At 43.5% G+C, this 16,860-nt stretch overlaps 1 protein-coding gene across 1 annotated transcript in view; it reads right to left on the reverse strand.

The window, feature by feature from the left end:
- The window catches only part of ANKRD29 (ankyrin repeat domain 29), a 91,557-nt gene that overhangs the window by 58,598 nt on the left and 16,099 nt on the right, over positions 1 to 16,860 (reverse strand). The window contains exon 3 of the mRNA XM_082258104.1: positions 9,232 to 9,330. Coding sequence (XP_082114230.1) covers positions 9,232 to 9,330 — 99 coding nt within the window. The remainder of the gene's footprint in view (positions 1 to 9,231; positions 9,331 to 16,860) is intronic.

Below are 16,860 nucleotides of genomic sequence, written 5' to 3' on the forward strand. Positions count from 1 at the left end.
AGAATTTTTTTTTAACCTGTAGCAAGCCTTCATCCTTTACCTTTTATATTTCATTTCCAAATCAAGAATTAAAGTGATTGTAAACCACCCCCTTGTAAAAAAAACCCATTCAGTTTAAAATAGAAATGAAAGGCAAAACATTTTTTTACAGATACAAAAAAAGAAAGAAAGATAAATACCTTTTCCCCCCTTTTTATACGTGACGTGATCACATATCCTCTGTTCTCAGCTGCATAAGTGCTGGGGGGGGGAGAGAAGCAGCAGCACACTGATCTTGCCAGTGAATATCTGTGCAGCGGGGGGTGGGGGGGGGGGGCTGTCAGGGCAAGTCTCAACAATGAAGGAGAGTACACTGAGTTCCCAGCATAGCTAGAGAACTGACCACACTGTGTTCTACTGCTTAGTGTGGTCAGTTTTTAATAGGAAAGCAAGTAAACTAGCAGGAACACCAGGGATTTCACATAAAGGAAGCAATACAAAGAGAACAGGAGACTTTTCTCAAGTACATGGTATAGCCGGCACATATCAGGAATATGAAGTGTTGGGGCAACTAACGCTTTAAGTCTTGGATCTGATCTGGGTAACAGCTTCTATGGACTGTGGTGGTGGAACAACAATACTATTGCTATGATAATGCCACTTCTGCTGCCACCATGTCTCATGTGCCCTGGAGGAGAATACTTGCCCTGAGATCAGCACCTTTAGAGGCAGAATGACAGCATAGTACCTTTCTGTGCCATACTAAAATCATGAGACCTCCGGGTGGCATGTGACTACAAGACATGTTACCAACTTGAGGCCCTGCTTTAAATGTTCTGCCTAGGCCTATCTTTTGAAGCAGATTCTGGTCTCTTGACTTTTGGCACAGTTAAAAAAACACAGTTCTTCCTATGGACCAAAACTAACATTATCATTAATCAACTTACTATTAAGTTTTTAGACAGTATCAACTCAACAATTAAAGCACTAGCACCTTTCAACCACCAGACAACATAGCAAAGTGGGCCAGTACTCATTCCCAATAAATAGTTCAGTGCGGCACTGTTACAAATTTCACTGGTAAAAATGTATTTTTAGCTGCACATTCAGATAAATCAATGGGTAAAATTCAGTTAAAATAACTTAAAGCTCTATTGAGATTTGGTATATATATATATACAGTGGGTACGGAAAGTATTCAGACCCCCTTAAATTTTTCACTCTTTGTTATATTGCAGCCATTTGCTAAAATCATTTAAGTTCATTCTTCTTCCTCATGAATGTACACATAGCACCCCATACTGACAGAAAAACACAGAATTGTTGACATTGTTGCAGATTTATTAAAAAAGAAAAACTGAAATATCACATGGTCCTAAGTATTCAGACCCTTTGCTGTGACACTCATATATTTAACTCAGGTGCTTTCCATTTCTTCTGATCATCCTTGAGATGGTTCTACACCTTCCTCTGAGTCCAGCTGTGTTTGATTATACTGATTGGACTTGATTAGGAAAGCCACACACCTGTCTATATAAGACCTTCCAGATCACAATGCATGTCAGAGCAAATGAGAATCATGAGGTCAAAGGAACTGCCTGAAGAGCTCAGAGACAGAATTGTGGCAAGGCACAGATCTGGCCAAGGTTACAAAAAGATTTCTGCTGCACTTAAGGTTCCTAAGAGCACAGCGGCCTCCATAATCCTCAAATGGAAGACGTTTGGGACGACCAGAACCCTTCCTAGAGCTGGCCGTCCGGCCAAACTGAGCTATCGGGGGAGAAGAGCCTTGGTGAGAGAGGTAAAGAAGAACCCAAAGATCACTGTGGCTGAGCTCCAGAGATGCAGTCAGGAGATGGGAGAAAGTTGTAGAAAGTCAACCATCACTGCAGCCCTCCACCAGTCGGGGCTTTATGGCAGAGTGGCCCGACGGAAGCCTCTCCTCAGTGTAAGACACATGAAAGCCCGCATGGAGTTTGCTAAAAAACACCTGAAGGACTCCAAGATGGTGAGAAATAAGATTCTCTGGTCTGATGAGACCAAAATAGAACTTTTTGGCCTTAATTCTAAGCGGTATGTGTGGAGAAAACCAGGCACTGCTCATCACCTGTCCAATACAGTCCCAACAGTGAAGCATGGTGGTGGCAGCATCATGCTGTGGGGGTGTTTTTCAGCTGCAGGGACAGGACGACTGGTTGCAATCCAGGGAAAGATGAATGCGGCCAAGTACAGGGATATCCTGGACAAAAACCTTCTCCAGAGTGCTCTGGACCTCAGACTGGGCCGAAGGTTTACCTTCCAACAAGAGAATGACCCTAAGCACACAGCTAAAATAACGAAGGAGTGGCTTCACAACAACTCCGTGACTGTTCTTGAATGGCCCAGCCAGAGCCCTGACTTAAACCCAATTGAGCATCTCTGGAGAGACCTAAAAATGGCTGTCCACCAACGTTTACCATCCAACCTGACAGAACTGGAGAGGATCTGCAAGGAGGAATGGCAGAGGATCCCCAAATCCAGGTGTGAAAGACTTGTTGCATCTTTCCCAAAAAGACTCCTGGCTGTATTAGATCAAAAGGGGGCTTCTACTAAATACTGAGCAAAGGGTCTGAATACTTAGGACCATGTGATATTTCAGTTTTTCTTTTTTTAATAAATCTGCAACAATGTCAACAATTCTGTGTTTTTCTGTCAGTATGGGGTGCTATGTGTACATTCATGAGGAAGAAGAATGAACTTGCGTATCCTTGCGACTGGTGAGTACCTTGTGACGGGTGAGTATCCTTGCAACTGGTGAGTATCCTTGCAACTGGTGAATATCCTTGCACTGGTGAGTATCCTTGCGACTGGTGAAGTAACTTGCGACTGGTGAGTATCTTGCGACTGGTGAGTATCCTTGCGACTGGAAGTATCTTTGCGACTGGTGAGTGTCCTTGCGACTGGTGAGTGTCCTTGCGACTGGTGAGTATCTTTGCGACTGGTGAGTATCTTTGCGACTGGTGAGTATCTTTGCGACTGGTGAGTATCCTTGCGACTGGTGAGTATCTTGCGACGGGTGAGTATCCTTGCGACGGGTGAGTATCCTTGCGACTGGTGAGTATCCTTGCGACTGGTGAGTATCCTTGCACTGGTGAGTACCCTTGCGACTGGTGAAGTAGCTTGCGACTGGTGAGTATCTTTGCGACTGGTGAGTATCTTTGCGACTGGTGAGTATCCTTGCGACTGGTGAGTATCCTTGCGACTGGTGAGTATCCTTGCGACTGGTGAGTATCTTGCGACTGGTGAGTATCTAGTGACTGGTGAGGGTATTAGCGACTGGTGGGTACCCCAGGTTTTGTACCAGGGAAGTTAGAGGTAGTGTAGGTAAGGAAGAGCAGGTCGTTAATATTATCCCCATAGAGTAGTGGGTAATAATGTCCGACAGGATTGGGGATGCCACTCAGTGCACTTCTTGCGGCATGTATGCGTTCCTTGATGAAACAATCGAGGACGAATACTGCTGTGCAAGATGTGAGCGACTTGTTGCTCTGGAAGCCCACATCGTGGATCTAGAGAACACAGTGACAACACTGCGTGGCATCTACAACCTGAAAAGGAGCTTGGACATTACCCATCAGGCGCTGGCAGGGGTCAGCATAGAGGAGGGAGGAACAGAGGAGACGCAAGAAGCAGAGGTACGCAGCTGGGTGACTGTTAGGAATGTTAGGGGGAGGAGAGTCAGGGAGGCCAGTCCTGAGTTGGTAGACCCTAACATGTTTGCTGAGTTGCAGGTTGAGGGGGATATCAACTCAGGGGTGGCAGAGCTGGAGCATGCACCCTCCCCCAGCTGCCAGGGGAGGGGCGGCTCCAGGAAGAAGGGGGGCCGTAACGCAGGAAAGGTTAGACAGGTTGTGGTAGTTGGGGACTCAATTATCAAGAGGACAGAGAGGGAAATCTGTAAAAAAGATCTCGTGAACCGAACAGTTTGTTGTTTACCGGGCGCCCGAGTTCGGCACATCGCAGATCTGGCAGACAGATTGTTGGGCGGGGCTGGGGATGACCCAGCGGTCATGGTGCATGTGGGCACTAATGACAAAGTTAAAGGTAGGTGGAGGATCCTTAAGAACGATTTCAGGGACTTAGGTAATAGATTGAGGAAAAGGACCTCCAAGGTGGTTTTCTCTGAAATACTGCCTGTACCTCGAGCCACACAGGAGAGGCAGAAGGAGCTTAGGGAAGTTAACAAGTGGCTGAGGAATTGGTGTAGGAAGGAGGGGTTTGGGTTCCTGGAGAACTGGGCTGACTTCTCAGTCGGCTACCGGCTCTTTAGTAAGGATGGGCTGCACCTTAATGGGGACGGTACAGCTCTTTTGGGGAGAAAGATGGCCACCGAGTTGGAGGGGCTTTTAAACTAGGAGACGGGGGGGAGGGCTCAGAAGTAGAATCAGTCAGGAGGGAGCAGAGGACTGAAGGCAGTTGTAGGGTCAACAGCGACAGTAGGTCAACAACATCAATTGGCGGGTCTGTGCGGGAGAACAGCAGACCAAACAGAAATAAACAAAACCGCCAATCACGTTTAACTTCTGTAAAACTAAGAGGGGTATATGCTAATGCCAGGAGCCTAGCTAATAAGATGGATGAGTTGGAAATGTTAGTACATGAGGAAGACATAGACCTTGTGGGAATAGCGGAGACTTGGTTCGACCCCTCACATGACTGGCTGGCCAATATCCAAGGGTATTCGGTGTACCGGAAGGACAGGGTTGGTAAAAGAGGGGGAGGGGTATGTCTCTATGTCAAGAACAATATAAAGGTGCTAGAAAGGAGTGACATTACGGATGGGATGAGCATGGATTTAGAATCTGTGTGGGTTGAACTCGATAGGGAAGAAGATAAGGGAAAAGTAGTTGTGGGGGTTTGCTATAGGCCACCTAACCAAGGGGAGGAGGTAGAGCTGGAATTTTTAGCACTAATAGGTAAAGCGGCAAAACTAGGATCAGTCATCATATTGGGGGACTTCAATTATCCCGACATTGACTGGGAAGAGGGGACTGCACACTCGCATAAGGCCCGGCTATTCACGGAAACCTTACAGGATAACTACATGTCGCAGTTGGTGGATTCCCCTACTAGAGAGAATGCTATCCTGGATCTATTGATCACTAATGACCCAGACATAATCTCGGAGGTAGGAGTCCAGGACAACCTGGGCTCTAGCGATCACAGGATGATCACATTTAGTATAAATAACAATATAAAAAGGCAAGTGGGGAACATAAGAACCCTAAACTTCAGAAGGGCAGACTTTCCAAAATTGTACTCATTGATGGAAAGGGTAAACTGGGACCAAACCCTGGGATCACTGACCACAGAGGAAAAATGGGAATGCTTTAGAACAATATTAAGCAAAGGCATCTTGCAGTGCATTCCTATGGGGAATAAATTTAGAAGAGACAAAGCCAAACCTGGCTGGCTAAACCGTAGCGTTAAAAAACTTATTAGGGGAAAAAAATTGGCCTTCAAGAAATATAAATCAGAGGGCACAGTATCGGCCTTCCAGCAATACAAGGAGGAAAATAAGAAGTGTAAACACGAAATCAAGATGGCTAAAATCAACTTTGAGAGACAAATAGCGGAGGATAGTAAAAAAAACCCAAAGAAATTCTTTAAATATATCAACAGCAAAAAAACTAGGGCAGAGCATATTGCACACATAATTAACGATGATGGGAGGATGGTTACAGAGGACACTGAAAAAGCAACCGTGCTGAATTCTTTTTTCTCGTCAGTCTTTACACAGGAAAAGGAAGGGTACACTGACCATGACTGTATGGTTAGTAGTAATACACAGGACTTGCCACTATGGCTAACAGAGGGGGAAATCAGGGAAAGACTGGATAAACTTAACACAAACAAATCACCAGGCCCGGATGGCGTACATCCGAGAGTGCTCAAGGAACTCAGTATGGTTATATCTAGACCACTGTTCCTGATCTTTGCTGACAGTATTAGGACAGGAGATGTACCAGGGGATTGGAGGAAGGCTAACGTGATTCCGATATTCAAAAAGGGCCAGAGACATATCCCGGGAAATTATAGGCCTGTCAGTCTGACATCAATAATATGTAAACTTTTGGAGGGGATGATAAGGGACTATATCGTAGAGTATGCTAAAGACAACAACATCATCAGTAGTAACCAGCACGGGTTTACAAATGGGCGTTCTTGTCAAACCAATCTCTTAGCATTCTACGAGGAAGTGAGCTGTGAGCTAGATAGGGGGAGACCAGTGGATGTGGTGTACTTGGATTTCGCTAAGGCGTTTGATACAGTTCCCCACAAGCGCTTAATTTATAAAATAAGGTCTGCAGGTATCGACAGCAGGGTTTGCTCTTGGATACGGAATTGGCTAAAAGGCCGTGTCCAAAGGGTAGTAATAAACAGCGCATACTCAGACTGGTCTGAGGTAGTAAGCGGGGTGCCCCAGGGCTCAGTCCTGGGACCAACCTTGTTCAATTTATTCATAAACAGCATTGAGGAAGGGATCAGTAGTTCGTTATCAGTTTTTGCAGATGACACAAAATTGGCCAGGGCAATAACTGCACAGCATGAAGCAGATATCCTACAGAATGACCTGGACAAAATTACGGAGTGGGCAACGACATGGCAAATGAGGTTTAATGTGGAGAAGTGTAAGGTTTTGCACTTGGGGACCAAAAACATAAAAACACAATACACGTTAGGAGGGGAACCCTTGGGGGAATCAAAAATGGAGAAAGATTTGGGAGTCTTAGTTGATGATAGATTAGGCAACAGCATGCAATGCCAAGCGGCAGCTTCCAAAGCCAACAGAATATTAGCATGCATAAAGAAAGGGATGTATTCCAGAGATAAGACTATAATCCTTCCACTTTATAAAACTCTGGTCCGACCGCATCTGGAGTATTCTGTCCAGTTCTGGTCGCCAGTCCTCAGGAGGGATGTGTTGGAGCTGGAGAAAGTCCAGAGAAGGGCAACTAAACTGATTAGGGGGTTGGAGGACCTTACCTATGAAGAGCGGCTGCAATCGCTCGATTTATTTTCCCTGGAGAAAAGACGTCTGAGAGGGGACATGATAGCAATTTATAAATATCTTAATGGGGATCTCAGCTTAGAAGAAAAGCTGTTCATTCGAAGGAATTGCATGAGGACTCGAGGACATACAATGCGATTAGAGGAGAAGCGTTTTAACCTCAGGCAACGTGGGGGGTTCTTTACTGTTAGGGCTACAAGATTGTGGAATTGTCTACCACAAGAGGTGGTTTCTGCGGGTAGTATGGTGACTTTCAAAAGATTCTTAGACTTACATCTCAAGGATCAGGAGATTGAGGGCTATGTTAGATGATTACAGTCACACACACCTACACAGGTTGAACTGGATGGACTATTGTCTTTATTCAACCTCGCCTACTATGTAACTATGTAACTATGTAACTTAAATGATTTTAGCAAATGGCTGCAATATAACAAAGAGTGACAAATTTAAGGGGGTCTGAATACTTTCCGTACCCACTGTATATATAAAAAAAAAAAAAAAAAGTTAACATACATTCAGGGTATAGCAAAATTGAAAATTGTAAATGTTTAATGGGCGAAACAGGTTTTAATTCAGCTCCGTAGATATGTCAGTACCTAAACATTAGGCTACAGGGAAGGGCCTCTCCTTTTTGTGCAGAGGCAGGGGTCTCTCTAATGGTCCGGCACTCCCTTGACTTGGTAAGAGCTACAGCTCTGCAATCAGCAGGGAGTGTGACCTTTGCATTCATGCCTACATATGACATCATGCACAGCCCTTAAAGCTGAACTCCAGGCAGACCGCTAAACACTCAGTGAAGACACATAAATAGGAACTGTTTTAACCTACCAAAGATAGTAATTCTATCCACCCATTCTCATAGTTTACATAATCATATTAAAGCACAAATCCAGGCTGTTGACCTAATATTTTCTACTGGAGTTAAAGTGTTTGCTACCCCAACAATTCATATTTCTGATACGGCATGTTGTACCATGTACTTGTATGAGAGTCTCCTGTTCTCTGTTTATTGCTTCCTATATTTGAAATCCCTGGTTCCTACTAGTCCCCTTGCTTTCCTATTAGAAACTGACCACACTAATTAGGAAAGCACAGCATGGTCAGTTCTCTAGCTAAGCTGGGAACTCAATGTACTTTCCTCCAATGATCAGATTTGTCCTGACATGCCCCTGCTGCACAGACATTAACTGGCAAGCTCAGGGTGCTGCTGCTTGTCCTCCCCCAGCTCTTATGCAGCTGAGAACAGACGAAATGTGATCACTTATAAAAAAGGAAAAAAAAGTATTTATAATGTTTTTTTTAAATAACTATACAAAAATGTTTTGCCTTTCATTTCTATTTTAAACTGAATGGGTTGTTTTTCAAAGTGATAGTTGACAATCACTTTAAAGCGGTTGTATCCTCTAAAAAAACAAAGAAACAAACCCTGCAGGACAAAGGCATAATGAGCTAGTATGTATCGCATATTAGCTCATTATGAAATACTTACCTTAAAACGAAGCTCCGACACGGTCGCCCGGACACCGCTGAGGCAGCTGACATCTTCCCTCTGCGTCTCTTCCGGGTTCGGCGGCCCCGGCGCTGTGAGTGGCCAGAGCCGCAATGACGTCACTCCCTCGCATGCACGCGGGAGTTCACTTTCCGGCCATGAGCCGGCAAGGAACTCTGAAGGTCCGCTGGACCTTCAGAGCGCATGTGCCGCTGGTGTCAGTGGCTGCATGCAGGGCGAATATCTCCTAAACCATGAAGGTTTGGGGGATATTAATATTACCTACAGGTAAGCCTTTTTATAGGCTTACCTGTAGGTAAAAGTTAAAAAGCGAAGTATACTACCGCTTTAAGCAAATACAGCCAGACCAACTATCTGACCTCAGCCTGTATTTGGACAATCAAGGAGCATCAGCACACTGTCCTCCCTATGCGCATTCTTCTCTCTCCTCCTCTCAGCATTTAATGATTTATAACTGCATAATTGTTGTTTTATACACTATATTACCAAAACTATTGGGACGCCTGCCTTTACACGCACATGAACTTTAATGGCATCCCAGTCTTAGTCCGTAGGGTTCAATATTGAGTTGGCCCACCCTTTGCAGCTATAACAGCTTCAACTCTTTTGGGAAGGATGTCCACAAGGTTTAGGAGTGTGTCTATGGGAATGTTAGAGCAAAATCTAATAAAGAGCATAGATGCAGTACCTCTCTCTGGATATTTATGTCAGCTCCGTGTAATACAAGTTCCCGAACACACTGGGTATGTCCTCCATAGGATGCCACCATCAATGCTGTAGTTCCGGCCTGCCAAAACAAAGATTTCTGATGTGAGAATACAGCATGATGACTGCAATAAAAACCGAATGCATTTAGTCTTTTATAAAAAAAAATAAACATATCAACATTCTACAGGAGTATACATGAATGAGCCTGTAGTAAAATAATAATGACACCTTCTAGTATACAAAAAACGCCACCTTCATTTTACTACTAAAAGGTTTGTCGTACTAAAATAACATGACAATTTCATTGTTGTAATAAAAATTTGATGACATTGTCTGAACAAATTCTATCTGCATCACTGCCAAATGCTGTTGTTACCCACAGGTTGTGTTTTCCTCAGTAAACTGTGGGGGTTATTTACTAAAACTGGAGCACGCAAACTTTGGTGCAGTTCTGCATAGAAACCAATAAGCTTCCAGGTTTTATTGCCAAAGCGTCATTGAACAAGCTGATTGTCTACCATGCACAGCTGCACCAGATTCTGAGTCCACCCGTTTTAGTATATCTTCCCCTGTGTCCCTTTTGTATTGAACCTCATCCCAGGCATAAATGATCACACTTATCTATAGAGCCATCAGTGTTAGGCAGGATATACATAGCATTCAGTATCCTATGTAGCTCTTTATGACATTTTTGGCCCAATTTAATTTGGATGTAGAGTATTCCTCAACAGCTTAAAGGATGTAAATTCAGTTTGTACAGTGTGCTTAAATATTAGGCAAGTGAGTATTTTGCCCAAATCATAACTTTTATGCATATCGTTTAACTCCAAGCTGTATAAACTTGAATGCTTATCGGATTTAAGCATATCAGGTGATGTGTATTTGAGTAATGAGGGAGAGTGTGGCCTAAGAATATCAACACCCTATATCAAGGTGTATATAATTATCAGGCAGCTTCTGTTCCTCCCGCAAAATGGAAAAAAAAAAGAGACTTAACTAACTAAAAAGTCAAAAATCAACAGGGTCAAAAGAAACATGTTAAGAAAAAAAGACGCAAGTTAACTGCCAAAGATTTGAGAAGAATCAAACATGTAGATACCAGAAACCCATTATCCTCCAGTGCTATCATTCCAGAACTGCAACCTGAAGTGCCCAGAAGTACAAGGTGTTCAGTGCTCAGAGACATGGCAAAGGTAAAAAAGGCTGAAACCCGACCAACACTGAACAAGACACTTACGTTGAATCGTCAAGACTGGGCCAAGAAATATCTGAAGACAGATTTTCTAAGGTTTTATGGACTGATGAGGTGAGAGTGACTCTTGACAGACCAGATGGATGAACCTGTGGCTGGACCAGTAACGGACACAGAGCGCCACTTCGACTCAGATGCCAACAAAGTGGAGGTGGGGTACCGGTAAAAAAAACTAAACAGTAAAGTTAGCCCATTTTTTTTATATATTGTGAAAGATGATGTCATGCCGAGTAAAAAGATACCCAACATGTTACAGTTTAAAATTGCGCACACCCGTGGAATGGCGACAAACAACGGTCAATAAAAATCTCAATAGGCGACGCTTTAAATTTTTTTTAACGGTTACCAGTTTAGAGTTAGAGTGTAGCTCTTTTTTTAAATTATTGCTCACGCTCTGGCGATCACGGCGATACCTCACATGTGTGGTTCGAACAGTGATTTAATTTGCGGCCCGACTTCCATATATGTTTTCTTTTGTGCACATGCTAACGGCGACGGGGGCGGCTAAAATTTTTTTTTTCCTATTTATTTTTATTTTTTTTAACTTTATCACAGGTTTTTTAAAAAAAAAAAAATCTGATCACTTTTATTGCTGTCACAAGCAATGTAAACATTCCTTGTGACAGCAATATGCAGTGACAGGTACTCTTTATGGAGGGATCGAGGGTCCCCTCCATTACACTTCCATGTATTCAAAACGCTGAAAATGGCATTTTTGAATACACTTGTTTTTTTAATCTGCCGCCTTTAGCAGCAGAGTAACCCGGACGTGACGTTATGGACGCCGCCTCCGGGTTACGGGTTACGTCATTGGAGACCCGATTGAAGCCACGTCCAGCTTAGATCGGCACTCCATCCAGCCGGCGGACTTGCCGGCTGGCTGCTTGGGTCTCCAGGTGGGACCGCATTGGTCGTTACCACCGGAAAGCTTACCGCCGGCTCTAAAAAAATGGTTCCCGGGGTGATGCCTCTAGCTAGAGGCATCACCCCGGTATATCCCCGCAAAATCAGCCGACGTAAATATACGTTACTTTGCGGTAAGTGGTTAACAGATGAAAATAAACAAGTGAGATGGGAAAATGTTTGTTTTTCATTTAGACCCCTTCACACTTGTGTGACTTGTCCTGTGACTTGGGACTGCAAAGTCACATGACAAGTCGTATCCCATGATTTCCAGTGAGTACCTTCATATCTGTGCGACTTCAAAGTAGTCCCTGCACTACTTTGGTCCGACTTTAATGCGACTTGAGGTCCATAGACATCAAGATTACACAGGCATTGCTTCAAGGCCAGGCAAAAGCGTGGCAAAATTGCGTGACTTTCAGATCGCAAGTGTGAAAGGAGCCTATGTTGCCTAATAAATCTGCACACTAATAGTTGCCCAAAAATGATTCTCCTAAGAAAGCCAAAACCTCACTTTTACTTTTAAATGTTTGGGTTTGAGGTTTAATAACATTTTGGGTCGACCAAGAGCACTGTAGTTGTTCAATAATGAAATTATTCCTCAAAAATACAACTTGCCTATTATTTGTGCACACAGTGTATGCACGGAATGCCCTTAAAAACTCAGATATTACCTTTAAAAAATAGAAGCAACTTAATCACTGTGTTGTACACACCTGTACACAAAGTAGAGCAGTGGGAGGGGCCAGCAGGCTCCACCCACTACAGGCTGTCTGTAGAAAAGTACAGGAGGGACAGAGACAAGACCAGTCACCCTGCATAAGGACAGAGAGCAGCAGTGACTGGTCATTATTACAGGAAGAATTAGAAACTTTTCACACTGTACTGCTGCATGGATTTAAAATAAATACACAAAGTACACCAAGATTTAGGTATGGCCTCTTTCACACAATCGGGTCCGCCTGTCCATTTTTTAGGTGGACCAGATCGAACCCTCCATTCTCCTCTATGGGCAGTGGATAGAGTGGAGGTGGATTATAACACCAGATTTTTATTGCTGTCTGTGCCCCGATTAAGAGATTCACTGTCTTTATTCGTCTTGTGATCTCTGACAGAGAGAGTGAAAGAAAATCCCACACTTTGGTTGGTCACCAGAACAGGAAGCCTTCCAATGGAGACACTCGTTTTTGTGACCCTGGTAGCAACCAGGGATTCCCTCACTATTGAGCAATTTCCTCTCACTGCATGATGTGGCTGTGGGCAAGGACCTGAAGGTAAATCTCTCCAATTGGACAATGATGGCAAACAAACCCTCCAAAAGCTGACAAGGGTTATAACCCTATCCACCCTTGCCCTATACAAAACAAAAAAACGAAAGTTTTGCCTTTAGTTCTAATCTGAAGCTGTTCTAACTGTTTAGTTCTAACTGTATCTGAGCACCACAAACCGAAAAAATGCTATTTCATTCATTTTTAACCACTTTACCCCCGCTCACCTTGCTGCTACTGCAGCAATGTGGCTCGTTATCGTAGGTCTACATCGCTGGACTCCTCCCCTTGTGGGCGGCGCACGCGCCGCCGAAGGCCCGCTCCCGCTGTTTTCAGTCACAGCGGGAGTCGGGCCAGGGGAGGAGCGGCGGTGATCACCGCCGCTCTTCCCCGATCGTCGGGGAATCGAGTCTGGAGATCCGCCCGCTTGTGTAAACAAAGCGGGCGGATCTCCTAAGTGACAGGCAGGGTCAGATTGCAGGGTTCAGCATAGCCTGTCCCTGTGTCACTCAAGTAAGAGGAAAAACAGGCGCCACTGTATTAAGCCAAAAGATTTATTGCACACGATAACAATAGTAACTTACATTAAAGTAAAAGCCAGTCCATGTAGGAGCATCTCTTTCCGCACTATCCGGCCGTCCACCAGCCCGGAAGTGACGTCGTAGGAAGCTAGTCCGAGGAGCTGGTTTCGCCGGAAGCCGCAATGGAACGCAGGCTACCGGAAATGACGCAACGCGTTTCGGAGCATGCGTACTCGGCTCCTTCTTCAAGCGTGAGTGGCCGCCACCTGGAGTCGGGTTTATGTAGGGCAGCCTAGGATCGGTTGTCATAGGAATGGTAAACAAGGTGGAGTGATACACAGCGGAAATGGCTACGGGACCAGCCAAACCGATGTATACGCACGGTGCTCATGGTCATACAAGTGGGCTGTTTAAACTGGGGCTTCTTTTTTAAAAAACAACAATTTTTAAACAACATACTTTAAACATATTATAAAAACATGCATGTATATGTATGTATATGCGCCATCCAATAAACAGCCCACTTGTATGACCATGAGCACCGTGCGTATACATCGGTTTGGCTGGTTCCGTAGCAATTTCCGCTGTGTATCACTCCGCCTTGTTTACCATTCCTATGACAACCGATCGTAGGCTGCCCTACATAAACCCGACTCAAGGTGGCGGCCATTCACGCTTGAAGAAGGAGCCGAGTACGCATGCTCCGAAACGCGTTGCGTCATTTCCGGTAGCCTGCGTTCCATTGCGGCTTCCGGCGAAACCAGCTCCTCAGACTAGCTTCCTACGACGTCACTTCCGGGCTGGTGGACGGCCGGATAGTGCGGAAAGAGATGCTCCTACATGGACTGGCTTTTACTTTAATGTAAGTTACTATTGTTATCGTGTGCAATAAATCTTTTGGCTTAATACAGTGGCGCCTGTTTTTCCTCTTGCTCCTGCCAGCGGAATTCCCGAAGTTTACCGCCAGTGCTGCCTTGTACCTGGCCATTTGGACAGTGCATACTAAGAACTGGGGGACATCCCCTGTGCCTTCTTATTGTGGTGGATCCCCCCTCCTCTTTTTTGGTTAGAAGCGCCCAACACCTATTTTCTTTGTCCCTGTGTCACTCAGTCACCTCCCCCCACACATGTCAGTAAGCACCAGGCATACATTAACCACTCCCTCTCCAATAAAATTAACCCCTTCCCTGCCAGCGTCATTTTTACAGTAACAGTGCATATTTATAGCACTGATTACTGTAGTAATGTCACTGGTACCCCCAAAAATGTCAAAAATGTCAGTCAAGGGTCCGATCTGTCTGCCGCAATGTCGCAGTCCCACAAAAAAAAATCGCAGATCGCCGCCATTACTCGTTAAAAAAAAAAAAACACCAAAAATGACAGAAATCTTTCCCTTAGTTAATAAATGCAATAACTTTTGCGCAAACCAATCAAAATACAATTATTGCGATTTTTTTTACCAAAAATATGTAGCAGAAAACAAATTGGCCAAAAATGATAAAACATTTAGATTTTTACATTTTTTTGGGGGGAATTTCATATAAAAAAATTTGAAAAATATTGTTATTTTTTCCAAATTTTCGCTATTTTTTTGTTTATAGCGCAAAAAGTAAAAATCACACAGGTGATCAAATACCACCAAAAGAAAGCTCTATTTGTGGGAAAAAAAGGACGTAAATTTAGTTTGGGTACGGCGTTGCATGACCGCGCAATTGTCAGTTAAAGTCGCACAGTGCCGAATCGCAAAAAGTGGCCTGGACGTAAGACGGCAAAATCCTCCGGTGGTAAAGTGGTTAATATTTAGAGCAAACTCCCCTATCCATCCATGTCTCCATTCTTTTATTTGGTTGAAAAATCACTTTGAAAAACACCCCTAGCTATTCTAGCTGTGGCCATCTTGAGTAAGGGCAGATGATTCATGTAGCATTTACTTCCTGGAATCATCTGCCCTTAGCTCAGGCATGTAGGCAGGAGGGTCTGCTTAGCTAAGAAAGCCCTTCCTCCCTTCCAGATGAAAGGAAACAAAATCTCACAAAGACTCCTGGGATGTATGACGTCATTTTAGCCTAAGTCAGAAACCAGTGAGCAACTGAATAAATGTTAAAAAAAAAAGTTTAGCACAAGAAAATATAATACCTTCCTATTTTTATTTACTAAAACTAGTAGCATAAAGAATAAAAATAGTTAATATTGAATAAAAGAGTAACGTTCCACAATAATTCTCCAGCATCTACAACTAAACCTCAGGCAACGCGGGGGGTTCTTTACTGTTAGGGCAACAAGATTGTGGAATTCTCTACCACAAGAGGTGGTTTCTGCGGGTAGTATGGTGGCTTTCAAAAGACTCTTAGACTTACATCTCAAGGATCAGAACATTCAGGGGTATGGGAGATGATTACAGCCACACATGCCTACACAGGTTGAACTGGATGGACTATTGTCTTTATTCAACCTCACCTACTATGTAACTATGTAACTATGTAAATGATATTGGGTGGATTGACCCTTTAAGAATAACAAAAAATCCACAGAAAGTATAGGGAGCAAAATACTGAGATTTTCAGCTAAAAGAAACTACTGTTAAAAAATACAGTGATTAGTTCAGTGAAAGAATGACTAATAACAGATGTAGAACAGGATAACCTTCCTCCAGCAACAACAAAGACATGATTTATCAGTGACAGGGACTCCCAGATGGCCTCATGACTACAATTAAAAACAAACTCAGCCTTATGCCCACTCTTTTCCTGCGCACTACCCAAATAGGCCAAAAAGCCAATTATCTACAACTTTACCGCATACTAAGATCATTCTTTAGATATCTCATTATATGATTGTTTTGATTGTTATTTAAAGCTCCAAGGGGACAAGGCAGCTAACAAAACCTGCTCACATATGAGATGATAACAAGAAATCATGATATTGGATGGGTGGAGAAAGTTTCCATGGTAGAATTTTTTGTGACTCACACAAAACATTTTCTGAGCCAGAAATTTCCTTCTCTTTTTCCCTTCCAAAAAGGTGTTTGTAAAAGCATGCCAACTATCCAGCAAGAATTACCCTGCTGCTGAGAGCCTGGAAAAATAGTAAAGCTGGAACAGAAGCATGGCTAGAATTCATGATGAAACTATTTTCTTTCTACCAACCACTAAGACGTAGTATTGAGGAAGAATGTTCAGAGCAGTACTGAATTTTAGAAGAGCTTCAGCTAGTGTGGAAAATAAGAGTAAGACAGTTACACAACATCAGTAATGAAAGAATGCGTGGAATTGAGTAAAGCTGACCCTACACTAGTAGAAGATTTTTCTGCTAACCGGTCAACTTGGAAGTTGCCAACACGCTGTACAGACACAGGACTGATACCCCCGATTCACAGGTGCTTCTTTAACCACTTTAAGACCGGAAGGATTTGCTCCCTTCCTGACCAGACCCTATTTTGCGATTCGGCACTGCATTATTTTTAACGGACAATTATGCGGTAATGCGACACTTTACCCAAACCAAATGTATGTCCTTTTTTTCCCCACAAATATAGCTTTCTTTTGGTGGTATTTGATCACCTGTGCGATTTTTTTTTTTTTGCGCTATAAACAAAAAAACAGCGACAATTTTGAAAAAAAAAACAATATTTTTCACATTCTGCTAAAAAAAAAATTAAAAATCAA

Source organism: Pelophylax lessonae, assembly GCF_965119305.1.
Source record: "Pelophylax lessonae genome assembly, chromosome: 5".
Lineage (NCBI taxonomy): Eukaryota > Metazoa > Chordata > Amphibia > Anura > Ranidae > Pelophylax > Pelophylax lessonae.